The sequence below is a fragment of the Chinchilla lanigera genome, unplaced genomic scaffold (assembly GCF_000276665.1).
Source record: "Chinchilla lanigera isolate Chin_1 unplaced genomic scaffold, ChiLan1.0 scaffold00042, whole genome shotgun sequence".
Lineage (NCBI taxonomy): Eukaryota > Metazoa > Chordata > Mammalia > Rodentia > Chinchillidae > Chinchilla > Chinchilla lanigera.
The window spans coordinates 7,475,385-7,499,474 of NW_004955443.1; the positions used below are offsets into that span (position 1 = coordinate 7,475,385).

A 24,090-nucleotide genomic window follows, 5' to 3' on the forward strand; every position below is an offset into this window, starting at 1 on the left:
GTTACAAAGTCGCCCCTTTCTCGCTGAACTTTGGTTTTCTGACCGATAGAGGCCGGTAGAGGACTGTGAAAGAAAAGTTGTCCCCCAGGATGGACTTCACCGCGCAGCCCAAGCCTGCCGCTGCCCTCTGTGGCGTCGTGAGTGCGGACGGGAAGATCGCCTACCCCCCCGGAGTGAAGGAGATCACCGACAAGATCACCACCGACGAGATGATCAAGCGACTGAAGGTCAGTGAGCGTCCGCACGCGCGCTCCGCACCGCGGTCGCCCGGCGGCGGCGGCGGCCTTCTCCCAGGGCAGTACTGCCCTGCTGGGCCTCGCTCTAGTTCACCTACCAAGTTCTGAAAGATACTTGTTTCGTCTTTTCTCCTCCCCTTCTGAAGAGTATTCTATCTCTCATGCATACATGAGTAAAATCTGTGGGGACCTAACTATTATGGGAAACTGAAAAAGTGTGATTTTTTTAAATCTTGCTGTTTTATAAGCATAAGAACTCATGTGCTTTTAAAGGTTTCTTTTTCGGTGGATATTCTGTTTAATGGGAATACTGTTTAGTAGCGTGCAGCCTTAGATGTAGGCTGTTTTCATTTTTTCTTAAGTTGCCACGGTTTTCTAATATCCAGAAGCTTAATTATGTATAGTGTGGTTAAACTTTGACAGAAGGTATTGATTTTTCAATATTCAGGCTTAAAATGAGATGATTAAATTCAGGTTTGAGAAAGAGCAGGAGGCTCTTTTCAGGAGGCTTCAAGTTAGCCTAAGCATGGTGGCCCTGAGGTGAAGACTGTAAGTTGGTCAGCTTTTTACTTTTCCTTGCACAGACAGAAATGGTAGTGAGAGCCTTCCAGATGCTTGCCATTGTAACTGTGGGATAATCTTGAAGCATCAGTTCTCAGTTAGGTGGTCTTTGACTCTCAAGAGATGTTGGGAGGTAATGCCAGAGACATTTTGGTTGTTATGGTTTGGGTAGGTAAAGTACCAGCGGCAGTGGGAATAGAGACAAGGAATGATTGAAGTGTTTCAGAGTGAGAATCACTGGGAGGTGAAAAAAGCAACAAAGTTGACTATGTTTCTACTTTGGACGACTTGATAAAATGTATTTTTAGGGATTGATTTTATTTTTGCTCCTTTGCTCTTAGAACTTAACATGGTAACTAATGTGTACAACATTACCTTTTAAAGTATTCCTATAGTTTGCAAAATTAATTAGATTTTGCAATTTGTTGCTTTTTTTGGAAAGAAAGACATTCCTTCGTTAAAACAGAGTTTTTCAGCAGGCCTGGTGGCACACACCTGTAATGCCAGGCTGAGGCAGGAGGATCATCATGAGCTTGAGGCCAGCCTGAACTGCTTAGTGAAACCTTGTCTCAAAAAGACCAAAAATAAATAAATAAATAAAATTGAAACCTTGAACTCTAGTAGTGAATAATATAGTATGAAAAATGGAAAATTATGAGTCCATATGTACGTGTTCTAACTGGCAGTGGGTTGAATATCAGAAGTACTGTTAACCATAAAATGGACATATAGGGAATCAGCAATGGTTGTTATATATTGTTATAAAAAAATAAAAAAATAAAAAATGGTCATATAACAAAGTCTAGGATGAGCATTGGTTTAGACTATTTATGAATTCTTTTTGGAAATTAAAACCAACATTTTAACCAGTTTGAATGTCCTACTGCCAAAATTTTGCTGCTCTTTTGATTGTATATTTCTTCTACCTTCCTTTCTGTATGTTTTGCATAGTATTTAGGAATTCCTTCTTAGTTAAATATTACTGTATAATTGGTAATGTAAGGGTATGTGTGTGGTGATGGGATAAAACCCAGGACTGAATGCTAAGCATGCATTCTTTCGCTGAGCCACATGCTCAGCTCTTTTTTTTTTTTATTTTAAAGAGAAAAGAACAAAAACAAAACAACACAAAAATAAAAAATAATACAGAATTTCAAAAAAAGATGATAGGAAATTATGCTTTATTTTTTTTTTTATTTTAAAGAATAAAAGAAGGATAACATAATAATAGGGGGGACTTAGCAAATTAAGATGATAGGAAATTAACAATGGTTATTGTATTACATATTGTTATCTTGGCCCTTTTTCTGTTGTCGTTTTTTTTTTTTTTTTTTTTTTTTTTGTACCAGCAATTGAACTCAGAACCTTGTGCTTGCCAGGCAGGTGCTTGTGCCACTAAGCTATATCCCTAGCCCAGCCCTTATTTTTTGAAATGCACTTTTAATCATATTTTACAATTTTTGACATACACACAAACACAGGGGATCTAGATCCGGTGGTACTCTATTGCTAAGTTACAATCCTAGCCCTTCATAGTTTTGTTTTTGGTTTGGGTTTTTTTTTTTCCAGTTTTTTTTTCCTTTATAGTTTTTGAGACAAAGTCTTGCTAAGTTGCCCAGCCTGGCCTTGAACTTGTGGTCCTCCTGCCTCAGCTTCCTAAGAGGTTAGGATTACAGGCTTTCCTGAGGATCTGCTTGTCTGGAACTTGATGTTTTTGGTTTTTTGAGACAGAGTCTTGCTGTGTAATTCAGGCTGGCCTTGGGGCTGGGGATTTAGCTCAGTGGCACAGCACCTGCGTGGCAAGCTCAAGGTTGTGAGTTTGATTCCAGTACCGGAAAAGAAACACCCCACCTCAAAAAAAAAAGGCTGGCCTCAAATTCTACAATCCTCCTGTCTTAACCTCCTGAGTGCTGGGATTACCATTGTGCCACCATGCCCCACTGTTGGTTGATTCTTAATGGAAGTCTCTTAAATTCCCTATTAGATACTTATTTGTTCATATTACAGTTGTACTGTTACATTTATTATCTGCTTTGTCTCCTCATCTTTTCTGAAAGCTTCATGAATATAGGTGCTATGTCTTTTTTTTCATATTTGTAGTCTCCTAGTGCCAAGATGAATACGGACATGTGGTTTTCTACTTTTTTTTTGAGAAAGGGTCTCGCTGTGCAGTTCAGGCTGAACTTGAACTCACTTTGTAGCCCAGGCTGGCCTCAAACTCGCAACGATCCTCCTGCCTCAGCCTCCCAAGTGCTGGGATTACAGGTGTGCACCACCATGCCCGGCTGGTTCTTTACTTTTTAAATTGGCTATATAGATTAGTGGGTTTCATTTTTGCAGGTTTGTACTTGCACATAAAACACTGATCATTTTTATTCCTCACCACCCTCTTACCCTGATCACGCCCTGCAGTTTTACATTTTTGGGCGGGTAGTTGCAATCCATATATATAATTTTTTCTTTAAGAATAGGAGGAATTTATTGAGAGAAAGAAAGCTTCTGTCTAAGAAGGACAGAAGGGGGCCTGGAAAGTGGGTTGCCCCAATCTATATATTTTGATCTTAAAAACTTTGGGTTTATTTTTGTTGTTGTTTTTGTTTTTGTTTTTTGAGACTGGGTCTCACCATGTAACCTAGGTAGGCCCCGAACTCAGCCTCCCGATTGCTGGCCTGGTTTTTTGTTTTGTTTGTTTTGAGACAGAGTCTTGATGTACAGTTTAGGCTGCCCTCAAACTCGGGTCAATCCTCCTCTCTCAGCCTCCCATGCTGGGATTATAGACACGAGCACCATGCCCATCTTTAAATATTTTTATTTTTGAAAGTGAAAGATACTTTTAAAACATTTTAAACTGCAGCCAGGACTTATGCTAAAATTGCATCCCAGAAATAATGTAATTTAGAATTTAAAGCTAATAGGTAGCTTAGAGAGCATTATGCTTCAGATCTAGAATATCCCCCCTAAAAACCTCCTGTGTTCAGAGGTAGGGCTTTTAAAAGGTGATTGGATCACAGGGTCTCAGTACTGGTCAGTGGGTTCCTCTGCTAGTGAGTTGAGCCGCCGAATGTGCTCTTAGAAGCGGGCTGGTTAGAGGTGGGTCACTGGCTGGGAGGGTGCAGTGCCTCTCTGACTCCTCCTTTTCTGCTCTGCTTCCTGGCCTCCCTGATGTGAGCAGCTTTCCTTTTGGCCAGGACTTTTCTGGGCTTGAGGCTGCCAACCATAGACTGAAACTGAGTCGAAATAAACCTTACCTACTCTTAAATTGTGGGTGTCAGGTATTTTGCCCCAGCCACAGGAATGTGACCAAAACAGTTTTTGTTTGGTTTCCAGATGAAAAAAACAACTTCGAAATGTTGTGAGCAGTTCTAGTCACAGAAATCTGAAAATACATTAACTTGCTGTACTATTGCTGGGCACCGAAGTCCATCACCTGTAACTATAGCTGCTCAGGAAGCTGAGGCAGGCTGATTTACGTTGGAGGCCAGCCTGGGGAACTTAGTGACCCTCTCTCTCAAACAAAAAAAAGGAGGGGACCAGGGATGAGGTGCAGCAGTAGAGTGCTCCTGGTGTCCATCCCAGTATGTATGAGTGGATAAGTAAATGGTGTACTATTTAGAAATTTAAGTGTTTGGAAGGACAGCAGGTAGTTTACTACCATGTTATATTAAGCATCACAAATAGCCATTTTTCCATATAATTGTGAGTTCTGAAACTAATGTAGGAGTTGCATCTGATAAAGTTTTAAACACATTTAAAATCCACGTATAAGCCTGGGGTCGGGGGTGAGGTGTAGCTGAGTGGTAGAATGCTTGCTTAGCCACAGGAGGCCTTGGGTTTGACCCCCAGCACCACACACAGTGACAATGAAACACAAATAAACAGTTGTACCAATTCCATTAAGAGCTTCTGCCCATAGTTAGCTATACCCTATATGATGTACTTCTATAGGTCTATGTGTCATACACATACTTTGTTCTTTCTTTTCTTGCTACTTTGGAAGTGAGAGGTGTAGTCTGGCCTGTCTGATAGTTTAGTAGGAATTAGAATGTGGTGGGCTTGATTTATGGTAGGGCATTTCCTTTTCCTCATCAAGCCTAGGCTGGAGATGGAAAGACTAGATTAGGAATAAGGAGCTTACAAGTACTTTCCCTGCCCTCCAAAAGGACTCTCCGATTGCCACATACCATGATAATTTTACATGTAATTATGTGACATCAAGTATAAAAAAATCTGTTCATATTCTTTAACATTTATATTAATGCAAATGATTTCTAAGAACTTTTTTTTGATATGGTTTCACTATGTAGTTAAGACTGGCCTTGTGTTTACTATCTTACTATGTGACCCATGCTGGCCTTGACTTCATGGCAATCCTGCCTCAGCCTCCCAAGTACTGGGATTATAGGCATGTACCACCAGGCCTGGCTGTGCTAAGAACTTTAAAAATTAAGTGGAGTAGCATACCCATCATACATAACCTTTGCTCTAGGCTCATTGTCATTTAGTTCTTTTTTGTTTGTTTGTTTGTTTTTGAAACAGGGTCTCACTATGTAGTTCAGGCTAACTTCGAACTTACGTTTAGCCTAGGCTGGTCTCAAACTTGCAGCAATCCTCCCGTTTTAGCCTCTCAACCCTGTGGCATTAATTACATTCACACTGTTGGTAATTTTCACCACCAATATATCTCCAGAGCTTTTTCACCTTCCCAACTGAAACTTTCCCGAATTATACACTAATTCTCCTGTCTCTTCTTCCGCTTGCCCCATGAACCACCATCTTACTTTTTTATTTCTATGAATTTTCTTTTTCTGTCTTTTTGAGACAGTATCTCACTATGCAGTTCAAGCTGGCCTTGAGCTCCCTTTGTAGCCCAGGCTGGTCTCGAACTCCCAGCAATCCTCCTGTCTCAGCCTCCCAAGTGCTGGGATTATAGGCGTCTGCCACCATGCCCAGCTGTCTCTATGAATTTAGCTACTGTCAAATAGGTGAGATCACAAAACATCATTTATGTGAAATTATTCCATTTTTTTCTTCTTGTGACTGGCTTATTAGCATAATGTCTTCAAGGTTCATCCATATTGTAGCATGTGTCAGAAGTTCCTCTAAGACTGAATAATATGCCATTGTATGACCATACCATTTTGTTTCTTCATTCATCCCTCTTTGAATACTTGTACCTGTTGGCATTGTGAGTAATGTTTATTTTTTCTTTTTTTCTCTTTCTTTCTTTGGTATCAGGAATCAAACTCAGGGCCTTACACTTGCTAGGTAGGCTGTCTAAGTTAGTTTTCTCATTGCTGAGACAAAATACTCAACATCCAAAGTTAAAGGGGAAAAGGTTTATTTATTAGCTCATGGTTTGTAAAGGTTTTAGTCCATAATCTGCTGGCTGCAAGGCAGGGTGGCATGGTAGAAGGACATCACAGAGGAGAAATAGTTCATGGTGCACAGAAGGCAGCAAAGTAAGCAAAGGACCCTTAATAGCATCTTTCTGCCCCTTTTTATCTCATCTAGACTACTTAGGGTGAGTAGCACTCACTTCCTTAATCCTAGTGCCCTTGATCCTAGCATTGTGTCAATCCCAGTGTCACACACTCTAGATCTAGCCACCTCTGAGAAAACCCCACATATGACCACATGAGGCTTTGGGGGACCATCTGGACATAAGCCATAACACAGGTGCTGCACTGCTGAGCTACATCCCCAGGCTAGCAACATTTCTTACCTCACATTTTTGTAGATCATGAATTCAGGCATGGTTTGGCTTGTGTCTGCTCCTTGGAGGTTCCATTCAATTGGCTATTAGGTTGGTCTGGAGTATGGGTGACCAACCTTTCAGCTTGCCCATGCTGTACTGAATGAAGAGAAATTGTCTCGAGCTTCATATAAAGTAGTAAAATATAAAAGCTGTGCATGGTGTACACAATTATACTCCCAGTGCTCTGGGAGGCTGAGACAGGAGGATCACAAGTTCTAGCTCAGCCTCGGCAACTTAGTGATTTGTAAAGACCCTGTGTCAAAATACAAAAAGGATGTGGGAATGTAGCTCATGCAGTGGCTTTGGGGTTCAATCCCTAGTTATACCCTCCTTCAAGCCCCACTGTACCTTTATATGTATATGTAGTATATTCATAACAAAACTTTCCTTTGAAATACATTTTTATTATGTTTTAAAAGAGTAGCATGAACATAAAACTAGTGAAACATTTTAGCTTTTTTTAGGAAACTAATTAATGTCTGGTTTAATGGAAGGTCTAATTTTTTAGTTCTGAAGGTCCTCAAAAATTTTTTATCTAATTATGCTTTTCATGTGCTTCATGAAAAGTTGTTTAGAAATACATATATGGCCAAAAATGATGGCAATCAACTCAAAGTTGACACTGTATCAAAATGCATAAAAAATAATTTGCCATACCTTCAGCCTGCCATAATTTAAAATTTCATTTTGAACACTATCATGGTTCAAAATTTAGCACAGATGGGTTGATTTTAACCTTGAAGGTGCATGTTTAACTCATTTCACTGAGCAGTCACAGCCACTAAAAATGGTAAATCTGTAAGCCATTTTTTTTGTTCAAGTTCTGACACAATTTTTTTTTCATGTGACAAGGTCTAGCTGTGTAGTGCATCTGGCCTTGAACTCACGGCAATCCTCCTGCCTCAGCCTCCTGAGTGCTGAGATTATAGGCATGTGTCGCTACACCTGGCCATATTTTCCTTTTGATTATGATTTTACAAATCAGAACTTCTCAACCTTTTGAAAACATGTAGCCACCTTACGTGAGGAAGTAAAGGATATCTGCATAATCAACATCCATATTTTTAAGGAATTCCTGGAATGAGTGATGATGATTCAATCCCTTGGACCATATGAAATCCATAGTTTCGATGGCGTTTGCACTACTGTTCATTTTTAAAGCTTTGGTGGATAACTTTTCTTGATGTACGATGTAGTAACATAGTGTCAACTTTGAGTTGCTGGCAACAATTGCATTGTCTTCTGTTTATTTTATAAGTCCTTTTTTTTGTTTGTTTTTAACTATCACCAGGGTCCTATCCATAGCTGTAGCAGATATGTTGACAAAGGTTAAAGAAAATTGTTTTATGAAATCAGAAAATTTAGTTGTGCCTTTTAATGGCAGCAAAAAAGCCATTTCTTCTGTGATATTGCATTTGTTATCATTACCTCTAATAAAAATGGTCAATTGAACCACACCTGTGACATCAGTACTTTCATCTATCACCAAAGCATAAGATTTCTGGTTTATATTTACTGCTTTTTTTTTTTTTTTGAGACAGGGCCTTGCTATGCAGTTCAGTCTAGCTTCAAACTCAAGCCAATCCTTCTGCTTCTGCTTCTAGAATATTAAATTTGAAATTAGCACTTTTACTCTCCAGATCTCTTTAGATAGATTTTTCTGTTTCTTTCCACCTGGCCATAGTCTGGAGAGACAAAGTGACTTCAGAAAAATTTATTTTCTTTTCTTTTTTTTTTTTTTTTTTTTGTCCTTTTGAGACGGGGTCGCGTTATGCAGTTCAGGCTGATCTTGAGCTCGCTTTGTAGCCCAGGCTGGTCTCGAACTTGCAACGATCCTGCTGCCTCAGCCTCCTGAGTGCTAGGATTACAGGCGTGCACCACCACACCTGGCTTAAAATTTAATTTTGTTGTCAGGATAAATTACTATATCTGCCAAATTTTTCACACCTTGCTTATTAAACTCAGTAAATGGTTTGATTTTTTTCAGATTTGCTACCATATAATTAGCCTTTTTAAATTAACTGTTTATTTGTGCATTTTAGATATACATAATGATCACATTCATCATAGAGATTTTGTACCTGTACATGATATATCTTAATTCTTTTTTCCCATCCCCCTGCCCTCCCTTCAACCCTGCTTCCCCTCCTTATTTACAGAAGCTTTGTTTCCATTTTTTCCTTCTTTTCTCATACTAGCTTTTAAAAGAGAGTCTGCTTGAAGTGTAACTTACCTTTTTTTTTTTTGTCTCAGTGCTGAGGATTTAACATCGGGCCTTTGCATGGAGCTACATTCCCAGTCTTTTTTTATTTTTTGACACAGGGTGTCACTGAGTGACTAAGTTGCCCAAGCTGGGCTTGCACTTACAGTCCTGCTTCAGCCTCCCAAACTACTGGCATTACAGGTGTGCACCATCACACCCAGTGAGGTGTAACATTTTGGGAAAAATTTTTTTGTTGTTAGGATGACAAACATGTTTTTCAGTTCTGCTATTTTATCTATGTGAAGCACTCCCTATATATACATGGAATTGGGCCACCTGTGATCACTGAAAATAGGTATGATTTTGCCTACAAATTAACCATAAGGCCTTATTTTATTTTTGCTTTCTTGAGACAGGGTCTTATTATGTAGTACAAACTGGTCTTGAACTTGCTACGTAGCCCAGGCTGGCCTTGAACCCACAGGGATCTTCCTCCTTCAGTCTCCTGAGTGCTAGGATTACAGTTGTGTGCCACCAGGCCCAGCTAAGCGTGTAGTGCCTTATTTGTCTCATTGGAAGTATCCATTGATCCATTTTTTGTTGAGCACTCTACCTTCATCCATAATTTTTATTTGGGAGGGGTTCTGTTTTTAGATTAAAAATTAATAAATAAGCAACCATTTAATTTTCTAGTATCATGATTTATATATGTAATTAAAATATCCAGAGCAAGAACTATTTGATAGATTTTTGTACTTATACCATAGCTGCTAATAGACTAACTTATTGAATCATTTTATGAAATAAGCCCAAGTTTAATAATTAAGAAAATTTAAAATATTTGCTTAACAGTAAAAGCCTTTCTTCATAAGCATTTGTGCATGTAGGTAAGTTGAAAGATCATCAGTAATCACTGTTTTCCTCACAAGTCCCACAAGTGCATGTAACTTCTGATATACATGGGTTTTGATTTGATTGACTGTGTCTGCCTGGGGCAGGTCACAGCCCGGCACTGGTGCTGCCCCTTACACAGCATTGTTCACTATTGGCTACACAGTCTGTGCTTGGGCACCACACCATTGAGTCATGAAAAGTAGCTCTAAAACTCACATAATGTGAAGTTGGGAGCATTGTGGGCTACATTACCACCTGACCCAGGCTGCGTGCAACCCATGCAAGGATTAGACGTGCTTATCTGGAGGGTGCATAATGGCTTCACGTAAACACTGGTGGCAGCACTTGAGTCTGTACTCAGCTGGGCCCTTTTTATGTTTATAATGTAGTGTCAGCTGTACAGCAGAGTATTTGGATTTGGCTTCAAATCATGGAGGAAGCTGCCATTACTAGGTCTAGAACTGGCAGTGTTACTTTTCCCTTACTCGGTTAAAGTAGTCATTCGGGGTAGAAAAGTAGTCATTCAGGGGTAGAAAAAAATTAATACTGCCATTTTTTTCCCCTCAGGGATGGGAGGGGATCAAACTTGACATCTTGCACAAGATAGAAGTACACACTGCCACTGAGCTATGTTCCATAGCCCCATCCTATCTTTCAGTAGAAGTAGGAAGGAATATGTAACCATCTTTAAGCTGCCACTGGCATTCTTATGACAAGTCAGAGTAATTGCCTTTATACTCTGTAGTTATAAATTTGATAAAAAGTTTACAGCCAATTTGCCAGATTTATAAATTTTATTTTATTTATGCATTTATTTATTTTTGAGGGAGGGTCTTGCTATATATAGTTCAGGCTGGCCTTGAACTAACTATGTAGCCAAAGCCGGCCTCAAACTCTCAAGTGATTGTCTTGCCTCAGCCTCTTTTTTTTGTTTGTTTGTTTGTTTTCCGGTACTGGGAATCGAACTCATGACCTTGCGCTTGCCAGACAGGCACTGTGCTGCTGAGCTAAATCCCCAGCCCCTTGCCTTAGCCTCTTGAGTGCTGGCATTACAGGTGTGTGCCACCACGCCTGGCATATAGACTTATAAAATTTAAAACCTAAAAAAAATGTGAAGGAAATTTTGCTTTTGTTTGTTTTTTTTGTTTTCATCCTCTTCGTGGGTTTTGTTTTGTTTTGGGATAGGAGTCTTGTTGTGTTCCCTAGACTGACCAACTCCTGTGCTCAAGCATCCAGCGCCCTGTACATACAGGCAAGCACTATACAACTACACTATATCCCTAGCCCAGTGTAATATTGGTATGTGTATACATTGTGTAAAGTTGACATAAGAATACTTTTTAATGTGCTGGTTTAGGGGAAAATTACGATCTTAAAAGTTTTGCTTTTCTACCCAAGTTCTAATACAAGATCACAACTGGGAGTAATGGTGCACTCTGTGATCCCAGCACTTTGGGAGGCTGAGGCTGGAGGTTCACTGTTGGTTCAAGGCCTGGGCTTGGGCTACATAGTGAATTTAAGGCCAGCCTGAACTAGTGAATTTAAGGCCAGCCTGGGCTACATAGTGAATTTAAGGCCAGCCTGAACTATATAGTGACTGTCTCAAAAAATTAGGAGAGCTGGGCATGGTGGCACATGCTTGTAATCCCAGCTCTTGGGAGGCTGAGGCAGGAGGATCACTGAGAGTTCGAGGTATCCTGGGCTACAAAATGAATTCAAGGCCAGCCTGAATTGTATAGTGAAACCCTGTGGCTCAAAGGGAAAAAAAAAATGGTGATGGTGGTGGTGGTGGTGGTGGGTGTCTCACATGGAAACGGTGATCAAAAAATACAGTGAATATTAAAAGTGGATTAAAAAAATAAAACGTATTTTTCAATCACACCCATTCTTGTCATTGCCCTCTTCCTGCCCCCCTCTCATTTTTTTTTTTTTTTTTTTTTTTTTCCTGGTATTGGGAATCAAACTCACGACCTCTTGCTTGCCAGGCAGGCGCTGTGCCGCTGAGCTAAATTCCAGCCCCCACCCTCCCTTTTTTTTTTCCGGTACCAGGAATTGAACTCATGACCTCACGCTTGCCAGGCATGCACTGTGCCACTAAGCTAAATCCCCGAGGGTGGTATTTATAAATCAAGATCTGAGCATTGTGTCTTTATTGCTATTAGGATGTAATTTCTTCGGTCTTTTATATAGAGTTAGGAAATAGATTTATTTAGTCAATGTAGTGTTCAGTCAGATACTTCCAATTGAAGTCCAACACAGTTTTCCTAAATTCTCTCCATTCCATATTTGCATCATTTTTCTGTAGTAAAACCTCCAGTTTCTCATAACATTGATAGACTTATTTGTACTACCATACCATAAGCATGAACTAAATTCAGTTGTTCTTTACCAGTATCCTTTACAAGATTTATTTTTTTGCAGCATTGATCAAACCTAGAGTCTTGTACATGTTAGCACTAGACACATATTCGTCACTGAACTACATCTTAGCCAAAAGATTTCTTTGCAGTTCTTTTTCTCCTATTAATTTACTTTTTTTATTATTATTATTTTCTGGTGTCAGGAATCAAACTCAGGACCTTGTGCTTGCCAGGCAGGCTCTTGTACCACTGAACTAATATCCCTGGCCCTTTTTCATTTGCTGATTTACTTTTTTTTTTTTTTTTTTTTGGTCCTATTAAGACTATATAATATACCACAGATTTTGTTTGCTTTACTTTTTTTTTTAAACAAGATTTCACTGTCTACCACAGCTGGCCTCAGACTCACTTTTTCTGCCTTAACCCCTCAAATGCTGGAATTACAGGAAGGTGCCATCATTCCTGACTGAATTCTTTTTATCTAAATGATTGTTATTAACTTTGTATACTGTTAATTTCTTTCTATTTGTATTTCATTTATAATTTTTTTCTTTTTTTTGAGACAGGGTCTTGCTGTATAGTTCAGGCTGACCTTGAACTCACTGTGTATCAGGGTTGAGTCCAAGGGCAATGCTTCAGCCTCAGCCTCCCAAGTCCTGGGATTATGGACATGTGCCCCCCATACCTGACTATATATCTGTATTTGTGTTTATATATTTGTTGTTGACCCTTTTCATTTTCTCTGGCAGATACAATCCTTACTTGATTTTTTATTGTAAAAACCCCAAAATATAACATCTTAACCATTTTTAGGTGTAAGTAGTGTTAATTATATGAACATTGTTGTGCAACAGAACTTTTTCTTTAGCAAAACTAAAACTATATTTATTGAATAACCAACAGCCCCTCACCCAACAGCCCCTGGTCACCACTACTGTGTCCTTCGCTTTTAAGAGTTGGAGCAGTTTAAATACCTCATACATACACACGAGCAGCATTTTTCTTTTATAACTGGCATATTTCATTTACCGTAATATCTTCGAGACTCATTTGTGTTGTAATGTATTATAAAATTTCTTTCTTACAAGATTGATTTCCGGTCATGGTGACACACTCCTGTAATCCTAGCACTTGGGAGCTTGAGGCAGGAAGATCACCTTGAGTTTGAGGCCAGCCTGGACAGTACATAATGAATTCAAGGCCAACCTGAATTACAGAGTGAGACCCTGCCTCGAAAAAAAGTTGGTTATATTTCATTTTATATATATATACACCTACATATCACTTTTCTTTAGTCATCCCTTAGCAGACATTTATGTTACTTCTACTTGTTGACTGTTGTGAATAATGTTGCCATGTGCATGGGTGTGATCTTTGAGATCCTGTTTTAAATTATTTTGGGTGTATGCTTGGAAGTAGGATTGCTAGACCATAGAGTAATTCTATTTTTAATTTTAATTTTTTTTTCTTTTTTGAGACAGGGTCTTGCTGTGTAGTTCAGGCTAGTCCTGAACTCATTCTGTAGTTTAGGCTAGTCTTGGATTTGCAGCAATCCTGCCTCTGTGAGTGCTGGGATTATAGGCATGTGCTACCACACCCCACCAAGCTTTTTAACTTCGATGATGTTTTCCTAGTGGCACCATTTTACATTCCCACCATAGTATACAAAGTTTTGATTTTTTTTTTTTCACATGGCCACATACTTACTTCCTTTTTTTTATAATGTCTCTCTAAGGTAAGGTAATATTGTGGTTTGTTGTTTTTGTGGGTTTTGTTTGTTTTGTTTTGTTTTGTTTTGTTTCAAGATAGGGTCTCACTATGTAGTTTAGGCCTGCTTTGAATGCACTATGTAGCGCAGGCTGGCCTCAGACTTGCAGCAATCCTCCTGCCTCAGTCTCCTCTAAATGCTGGGGTTACAGGCATGCACTACCAAGCCCAGCTTAATATGGTTTTGATTTGCATTTCTCTGATGATAAATGATGTTGAGCATTTTCTCATATGCTTGTTGGCCTGCCCCACCCCTTAAGCAGTACTGGGAATTGAACCAAAGAGCTTTGCATGGAGCTGTATACTCGACTCTTTTTAAATTTTTTTTTTACTTTTAGTTAAGGTCAAGCTAACTTGCCCAGGTTGGGCTCGAACTTGCTGTCTGGAAGGCCTCAGCCTCCCAGAGTGCTGGGATTAGAGGTGTGTTCCATCACACCCAGGTTTGGCCATTTATCTTTCTTAGACAAGTGTCTATTCAAGTCCTTCCCTCAATTTGTTATTTTTGTTAAGTTGCAAATGTGTTCATATTGAATTGTAATGTTTAAAATTCCTTATATAGTTTAAGAGTCAGAACTATATAAAAACTTGCCCTTGGGCTGGGGATGCCCTTCAGTGGTAGAGCACTTCCTCGCATGTGGGAGCCCCATTTACGCTCACACCCCACGTTTTCTACAAGTCTCCCCCAACCCTGATCCTTTGCCTCTATTACCTTTAACCCACTCACTACATAGAGACAGTCATTTATTAGTTTTTGGTTTATCCTTTCTGTATTATTTTCCATTTTATCCAAAAGCTAGATTATGGATTTTTAAAAAGGATTTTTTTTTTTTTTTTCTTTTTTTCTTTACACTGCTAGAGAGTGAGCCTGGGTCTTAGGCATGCTGGGCAAGCTACCAATTGAGCTATATTCCCACCTCAAAACTATTTTTCTTAAAGCTTTGTGAGGTCTGAGTCAGTGTTTATAAGCAGACTTCTGTGTTTCTGGCAGAAGTTGATTAAAAAATGTCTTCTTGAAACATACCTAAAGCTGGGTATGGTGGCACATGCCTGTAATCCCAGCCCTCGGGAGGCTGAGGCAGGAGGATCTTTGTGAATTTGAGGCCAAACTGGGCTACAAAGTGCTTTCAAAGCAGGCCTAAACTACATAGTGAGACCCTATCTCAAAACAAAACAAAACAAAACAAACAATTTAGGCCAACCTAAATTGCAGAGGGAGGCCCTGTTTCAAAACGATTGAAAGAAAGAAAGAAAGAAAGAAAGAAAGAAAGAAACATAGATACATAGATATCTTTGAGGACCTTGGTAAAGATCAGGCAGTAGTAACGTTGTTTTTAGATCTTCAAAATAATGTTAATATAAATTCGTCTGTTCAGTTCTCATCCTTTGTTTTTTTGTGTGTGGGGAGTGTTTTTGTTTTTACTTTTTGATTTTTTGAGACAAGGTCTTGCTATAGTTCATGCCTGACTATAAACACGAGGTAATTCTTCTATCTCAACCTTCTGAGTGCTATGATTACAGATGTGCACCATGGTGCCAGGCTGTTGTTTGTTCTTTGAGTCAGGGTCTCACTGTGTAGTAGTTCAGGCTGGCCTCTGGCCTCAGCTTTCCAAGTGCTGGGATTACAGGCATGCACCACCACACTCGGCTGTTATTCCTGTTTTGTCAGATTTCAGTTGTTTTTTTTTGTTGTTGTTGTTGTTTTGTCTTTTTTTGAGACAGGACCCTTTTCTGCAGTTTGACCTTGAGCTCACTTTGTAGCCCAGGCTGGTCTCAAATTCACAACAATCCTCCTGCCTCAGCCTCCCAAGTGCTGGGATTACAGATGTGCGCCACCTTTTTGTATTGTAACTTGCGGCTACTGTTGGAATAGTTTTTCCTAGGTTTTTTGTTTATTGTTAATTGGGGTTGGGGGTTGAGACAGGGTCTTGTTATGTAGTTTAGGTTGGCCTTGAACTCAGTATGTACCCCATGGGCTGGTCTCAAACTCACAGCAATCCTCTTGCCTCAGCTTCCCAAGTGCTGGGATTATAGGTATGCATCACCACACCAGGGGTCAAACTCTAGGCTATTATTTTTAGAGCATATAGGTTCATGACAAAAATAAGTGGAAGGTACTGAGAGTTTACAGGTATCTCTTGTTCACCCTTACCCATCACATTGACATTAGAGTGGGTGTTTGTGAACTAAGGTTAACACATCATTATCACTTAATCATGTTTTTTTCCCTGTATTTTTAACATGGTAAATCTCAAATGCTTCATTTATGTGTTTTTTTTTTTTTTAGATTTTTTTATTGTCCACTTGGAGTTTTAAGAGCCAATTTGCTGATCTTAAATAGATGTAGATGGTTTTAAATCCTGAATATAATCAGCATACTTCTAGCTTGATGGTTCTAAGACTTCTAGAGTTTTTAACATAATCACTTCATGCATTTGTAGAGAATCAAATACAGTACTTGATAACTATTTCCACCTGATCCAGTCCCTTGCAAATTGATGGGCTCAATTGTCTGGAATTTTTTTTGTTTTTTCTCCCTGCATTTAAAATAAGCCCTTTAGGTAATCTTTTTGGTTTTTTGAGACTGGGTCTCACTACATAGTTTAAGCCAGCCTTGAACTCAAAATAAAGCCTAGGCTAGCTTTGAACTCCAGGGGTAATCCTCTTGCCTCAGCCTCCTGACTGCTGGGATCACAGACATGCATCACCACACCTTGCCCTTTGGGTAACCCTGATACAGGGACAATGCACTGAGAATTCCAGAAAGATATTTTATTTCCTTATTGTTAAATGTTAGGTTAACTTTTCTCAAAAGTTTTGTCTAAAAAATATTTTGTAAAAGTTAGTTATAAAAATATAATAAAAAGTTATTTATAGGATGTTTAAATTGCTTAAATTCTACCTGGAGATGGAGGTATAGTTCTATGGTAGGGTAGTTGCACAGCAGCATGCATGAGGAAGTTCTATTTTGAAATACTTGAATTTATTTCAAAGGTATGCAACTATGTCTATACCATGATCTCTTTGACCTTATCTGGTGAAAGTTTTTTAGAACTGTGTATCACCCTATATCTCTATTAAATAGTTTTACTTTTTTTTTAATTTTTTTTTTTTTTTTTTTTTTTTTTGAGACAGTGTCTCACTGTGCAGTTCGGGCTGGCCTTGAGCTCACTTTGTAACCCAGGCTGGTCTTGAACTCACAATAATCCTCCTGCCTCAGCCTCCAGAGTGCTGGAATTATAGGCATACGCCACCACACCCTGCAATAGTTTTACTATTAATTGTAAAAATGTAATTTAATGAAAATAGTCTCTAAGAATAATAGCTTACAAACTCATTTGATGGGTTATTCACTTATGAAAGCAGATATTCTGGGTTTCTAAATGATATTTCATGTCATCCCATTCTTTCTCATTTTTTTCTTTTCTTTTTTTTGAGACACAATCAAGATTGGTCATGGTGAACCTTTAGAGACTAACTGCTCAAACTATAACCCAAAACCCCCTTATTAATGGAGTTGTCAACACTGACCCTGTGTGTACTGTTATTCCCTCCCCAGCCTCTGGGGTCATGCTAGGCAACTTGACTTGAGTTCTGACAGAGAGGGATCTGTGTGCCTACTGTGGCACGTGTGCCGTAGGTTCAACCCCACTGGTTTAGCTAACCATTTTAGGCTGGCTCTGAACTCACTACTATGTAGCTTAGTCTCAGCTTGAACTCACAGGCACCCTCCTGCCTCAGCCTCCCTCCTGAGTGGTGGAATTATAACTATGTGCCATGCCCAGCAATAGATTTTTAAAATTTATTTTGTGGGTTTTTGTCTCATTTCTTTTGTTTTTTGTCTTTGAGACAGGGTCTCACCATGCATTTCAGACTGGTCTTGAACTCACTTTGTAGCCCAGGCTGGCCTCAAACTCGCAAGGATCCTCCTGCCTCAGCCTCCTGTGTGCTGGGATTCCAGGCGTGTGTCACCATGCCCAGCTCTTTCTCATTTCAACTGTCTGCTACAAATGTAGCATATTGGAGTTGTGTTTTTTATTTTTAACTCAAATTGAATCAGCAGTTCTGTGTTTTGCTGATGTGAGTTTTACTTTTGTTACCGACAAGAGGGTCGGTAAACATTGACTTGTTTGTATTTTCAGTAGAGTATGGCATTCCAAAGCAAATGATTCTTGTTTGCATATGTGATAGGACCCCCTGTGGGGCTTCTGAATCATCAAAAATGAAATCTTTATGTAACTTTATTACTTTTCAGGTCAGTTTATATTCACAAACTGGAAATGCTTGAAATAATAACATGGTAGTTAACAGAACACTTTAAATAGTAAATTGCTCTAATAAGAGGTACTTTGCTTTCTAGCTGTTCTCAGATTTTGTTTCTTGTTTTGTTTACTATGATGTAGCTCGTGTGCTTTCTTTTACATTTATTTATTTATTTATTTATTTATTTTGGTTTTTCTCCGGTACCGGGAACCGAACTCACAACCTTGCGCTTGCCAGGCAGGCGCTTTTGCCGCTGAGCTAAATCCCCAGCCCTCTTTTACATTTATTTTATTTGGTGTTACTAATCTGCCTTCCTGGCACAGGGACACAGTGCCCAACACCCATAACTTAATTTGGGTCACAGTTTCAGAGTATTCAGTCCATGATCTGCTGGCTCCAAGGCAAAATAATATGGTGAGAGGATACAGCAAAGCAGAGCTGCTCAGTTCATAAGGAGCCGACAAGCAGAACAGGGGAACAGGCCACAGAGGAAGGACCAGAGACTGCGGATGACACCCAGAGTCACAGCTCCTGACCCACCCAGTCACACCTAGAGGTGTGCTTTTGTAATCCCCAGACAGCTCCTAAGTCAATCAAATTCACACAGTTAAGTTTAACCACCATATTTGGGGGTCTCTGAGTTTTTTTGATCTATAGTTTATCTCTTTTTAAAAAACGTTCAACCATTATCACTTGAGATATTTATTACTCACTGTTTTTCTCTTTTCTCCCATGTGCTTGATAGTGTTTAGTACTTAGTTTGGTAGTTTACTTTTCTCTGCCCAAATTCCTGTTGTCCATGCACGATGTCCACATTTTCCATTACACCTTTCAGCATACTAATCCTAAGTGTTTTTTGTCTTTTTTGTATTGGGAATTGGACTCTGGCCTCATGCAGTCTGTAACTGAGCTCAGTCTGTAACTGAGCTGTTTTAAGTCCCTTTCAGATAGCTCTAACATTTAGGCCACTTGTGGCTCTGGTTCTGTCTATTTGTTGACAGTAGGTACCCCGCTTCCCTGTGCTTTTGACTGAATGTTGGACATGATGTATAAAATAGCAGACTGTGGGATAAATCATATTTCTGCCCAGAAATAAATATCTGTCTTTTGTTAGGCTATTTGAAGAACTGAATCAATTTTAATCTAAGTGGAGTTTACTATATATGTTTTATTGTGTGTGTATATATGTACCCTGTACCCATCAATCTGTCCTTTTAAAAAAAGTATTTCAAAATAAGTTGCAGTTATTTGTATACTTTTCCCCTAACCACATCACAAATATCACTGGAGTTTAATATTAGATTACAGTTTTTTGGAAGGGAAGGTAAAACATATATAGTGAAACGCTCATATCTTAATTGTATTATTTTATGCATTTTAGCATACTCTTTGTGAGCTTGTATTCTTTTTTATTTTTAACTGGGCCATGTACATAGCACATCTTAATTCTATTTTTTTTTTTAAATCATCTCTGCTTCCTCCCCCTCACTCCATCTCTTGGTCCCCTTCCTTTTTGCAAAAGTTCTATCTTTATGTTTCCTATTCTTTTTTATTAATTCATTTATATTTTAGGTTTGTAATGTAAGAGAAATAGTGCAGTATTTAAGCTTGAGTGTCTGATTTATTTCACTTTACGTTATGGTTTCAAGGTGCATCCATTTTCCTACAAATGCCTCATTTGTCCTTCATTATGGCAGAGTAATACTCCATTGTATGTAAATACCATGTTTCCTTTATCCATTTATCTGTTGATGGACAAGTAGGTCACTTTCAAGACTTAGTTATTATGAGTTCTGCTGCTTTTAATCATAGGAGTGCATTACCATTGTAATATGATGGCTTTAATTCTTTTTTTTTTTTTTGGTATCGGGAATTGAACTCATGACCTCATGCTTGCCAGGCAGGCGCTGTACCACTGAGCTAGATCCCTGGCCCATGATGTCTTTAATTCTTTTGGGAAGATGCCTAGACGTGGAATAGTAGGGTCAAATATAATTTCTAGTTTTAGTTGTTTTAGAATCTCCATAATGATTTCCATAGTGGTACTAGTTTATTTTCCTACCAACAGTGTAAAAGGATTCCTTTCCCCACAGTCTCTCCAGCATTGGTTAGTGATTTTTTTTTTTTTTTCTTTTTTGAGACAGGGTCTTGCTGTGTACTCCAGGCTGGCCTTGAACTCATTCACTACATAAGCTATGCTGGCCTGCCTGGTTATTATTTGATTTCTTGATGATAGCCATTCTTTTTTTGGAGTAATATGGAATCTCAGTGTTGTTTTAATTTGCATTTCTGTAACGAGCAGAGATGTTGTTTTATTACGTATTTATTGGCCATTTGTACTACTTTTTCTGAGTAGTGTCTACTCATTTACATCCCATTTTTAAAATTTGGTCTTTTTTGGGGGGAGTCTAATTTTCTGGGAAGCTTCTATATTTCTTTATATAGTCTAGATAATAGTCCTATTGGAGAAAAACTGACAAATTTTTTTCCATTCTGTAGGTCGTCTCTTAACATGAGCTCATATTCTTATCAAGGTGTAGAACATGGCTTGGAGATGTAGTTCAGTGGTAGATCATCAGTAGAGCACTTTTCTAGGCTATGCAAGGCCTTGGATTCAATTCCCCAGTGACAGACACAGAGACAGAGAGAGAATGATATGTATCATCCCAGAAAGTTCCTTTAGGCCTCTTTTAAGTCAGCCCCTACCCTCATATTACCTGCACAGAGGCAGCCATTCTTGTAATTTTTTTTAACAAATGGATTAGTTTTGCTTAAACTTCATAAAAATGTACAATATATATTTACTCTTTTTTGGTTGTTGTTTTGTTTTGCTTTTGTTTTTTGAGACAGCGTCTTGCTATGATAGTTCAGGCTGGCTTTGAGCTAACAGTATAACTAGGCTGGCTTCAAACAAACGCATGGTGATCTTCCTCCCTCAGGCTCCTGAGTGCTAGGGTTATAAGGGTGTGCTACCACAACTGGCTGTATATACTCTTCTACAAGACTTTTCTTGTGATTGTGAAATTCATCTGTGTTCTTGCATGTATGTTAGACTGTATCTACTTATGGAAACTTATTCCATTGATTTGGTTATGAATGTACCCATTTGTTTTTGCCACTCTTGTTGCTGGACTCTGCAGGTTAGGTTTTTATGAATAAAGGCAACATGAGCATTCCTGTACAAGTTTTCTGTTGGACTGATGCTTTAATTTATCTTGGATAAATACATAGGAGTGTGATTATTGAGTCATTTAGTTTTATAAGTAGTTGCCATTCTTCCCAAAGTGGTTCTTCTGTCTTATTTTCCTGCTAACAGTGTATGGGAGTATTATATTTTCAAGGAATTTGTCCATTTCTTTTACGTTGCCAAATTCACATAAAGTTGATGATATTGGTAATATTGCCTTATAATATCTGTAGTAGGTGTGTCTGACCTGTAGCCCATGCTGCATGTAGCCCTGTATAGTTAGTCATGCAACTCCACAGAATTCTAAACTGAACATTTTTGTGATTTTTGGTGATATTTTTCATGACTCAGCAGGAGGCTCTCAGCACAGATAGCATAGGCAACAAAGGAATGTTTTGTATGTGGCAGGAGGTGCAGCGCGGTGCTGACTTTGCCCCTCACTCCCTCCACACACAGTCAGTCACGTCAAAGCCCACGTGTATCAGCTATTACATGCATTTGTGTGACTGCAAATAACATGCAGCAATTACCATTAACAGTATTTTAGCCTGTCTCCTCTTGTGTCTGTGAAGACAAAGTTTATTTTTGTTAAACAGTCATGTAAGTTCTCTTTAATTATTAAATTTGAGCTAGTTGTGTTACTTCATAAAATTTAGTAATTTAAAATATTTAAAGGGGCTGGGGGTTTAGCTCAGCAGCACAGTGTCTGCCTGGCAAGCACAAGGTCATGAGTTTGATTCCCGGTACCAGGAAAAAATAAATAAAAAATAAAATATTTAAAAATAAAGGAAGTTTTGTTACTTATATACATTGACTACTGTGTATTATATATTTTATTTGTGGCCCAAGGCAATCTTCTTCACTCATTGCACCCAGGCAAGCCCAAAAGTTGGACATACATGGTCTGTACTATCTGCAGTGATAATTCCCTTCTTGCATTCCTGATACTGTCTTTCTTTTTAAAGTTTAACTGTCTAGCAAAGGTCTCAAACTTTTGGGTTTCAGTTTTTCTGTTGCTTGTTTTCTATTTTATTATTTTCTGTTCTTTATTATTTCTTTCCAAATACTTAGCTTCTGACAGGGTTTCTCTATCTTAGCACTCTTGATATTTTAGAACAGATAATTCTTTGGAGAGATGTCTTGTCCTCATTGGCTAATAATAGCAGCCCTCCATCCCCTACTTAGAGCAACTGAAAATGTTGCCAGACATTGTCAAGTGTCTCTAAAAGGGGCAAAAATCACTCATGAGTGGAGAATCACTGTGCTGACATAGCTTTTTGAAAAAATTTATTTAGTATTAGTACATGTTAGCAATACATAATGATTACATTTATCGCGGGGAGTTGGTAACGTATTCTAATTCTTTTTTCATCCTCTACCCCTTCTATGCCACCCTGCTCCTTTCAAATCTTGGTCCCTTCCCATTTACAAAAGCTCTAGTTCCTTTTTTTCCTTTAATTCCTTTTTTCCATCTGCTTTTGCTTTCCTCCCTCTACCTTCCTCTCTTGTTTCCTCTTCCATTTGAAAAAGATCACCCTACTTTTTTTTGGGGGGGGGTACCGGGAATCTAACTCAGGACCTTGCACTTGCCAAGCAGGTACTATGCCGCTGAGCTATATCCCCAACCCTTTTCCCCTACTTTTTAAAGCTACATATTTATTTCTTTTTAAACACTATTTTGTGCCTCACTATTTTTAGTGTATTTTCATTACCATTTATTAGAAATGTTTTTCATTTTGTGATTTCTTCTTTGATTTATTAAGTTATTAAGAAACGTGATGTCAATTCCAAATACTTGGACTATTTGTAAATATTTTATCAACGACCCCTAATTTAATTCCACTGGGATCAGAACACATACTCTGTTAAGATTCTAGTCTTGTGAAATCTATTAACATTTAGGTTTTTTTGTGCCAGCACACGTCTTGTGAAACACAACCTGTACACCTGAAGAGAACTGTATTTTGCTGTTTTTGGATGTAGTGTTTTGTTGGGTCAGGAGATTGAGATTGTTCTTTACCGATTTTTTAAAATTTCTTTTCCTGAGAGGGAATGATAAAGCCTCAAACTGTGATTGTGTAATTGCCTGTTTCTCCTTTTAATTCTGTGGACTTTTGTTTCATTTAGTAACCCTTATTAGGTGCATACACATGTGGAGTATGATTGTTAGACTTTCCCAATAAATTGACCCTTCTGGCATGATGAAAGGTACCTGATAAACTGTACCTTTTTATGGTTTTTTACTTCATTGTAAAGTTTTCCACACTTTTAATCTGTACGTGCCTTTAAAATATATTGAGCACATATTTGGGTCATGCTTTCCTTCCAATTTTTAATGTTACTCATTTTGGCAATCTGGCTTTTTTTTTTTTTTTTTTTTTTTTGAGACAGGGTCTTGCTCTATGCAGTTCAGGCTGACCTTGAGCTCACTTTGTAGCCCAGGCTGGCCTCAACTCGCAACAATCCTGCCTCAGCCTCTCAAGTGCTGGAATTACAGGCATGCGCCACCACACCCAGCTTTGGCAATCTGCCTTAAAGTTTGAGTATATGATTCACTTTCAAGGTATTATTTATTTGATTGGATATATGCTTATTATTTGGAAATTTTTCTGTTTGTCTCATTTTTTATTACCCCTATTCTGCCTTTTGTTTTTATTTGCATTTTTTCTTTAGAATTCTATTTTAATTGTCTGTTGGCTTTGTAGGCATATATCTTTGTGTGTATCTGTTTATCTTCATCTGTTTTGCTCTAGAGATTACAATACATACCCTTAACCTAAGGCTATAAAGTCTTAGACTTATTTTTATATGACTTTATGTAAAATGTAACACACTTCTACCAGTGAGTTGTTGTTCCCACCTCAACC

The 24,090-nt window shown here is 38.5% G+C and overlaps 1 protein-coding gene across 1 annotated transcript in view; it reads left to right on the forward strand.

The window, feature by feature from the left end:
• Nucleotides 1-49: 49 nt before the first annotated feature.
• Pds5a (PDS5 cohesin associated factor A) overlaps nucleotides 50-24,090 on the forward strand; it is a gene marked incomplete at its 5' end in the record, with an annotated part of 128,115 nt that continues 104,074 nt past the window's right edge. The window contains 1 exon segment of the mRNA XM_005391971.2: nucleotides 50-227. Within this exon segment, the coding sequence (XP_005392028.1) occupies nucleotides 90-227 (138 nt within the window).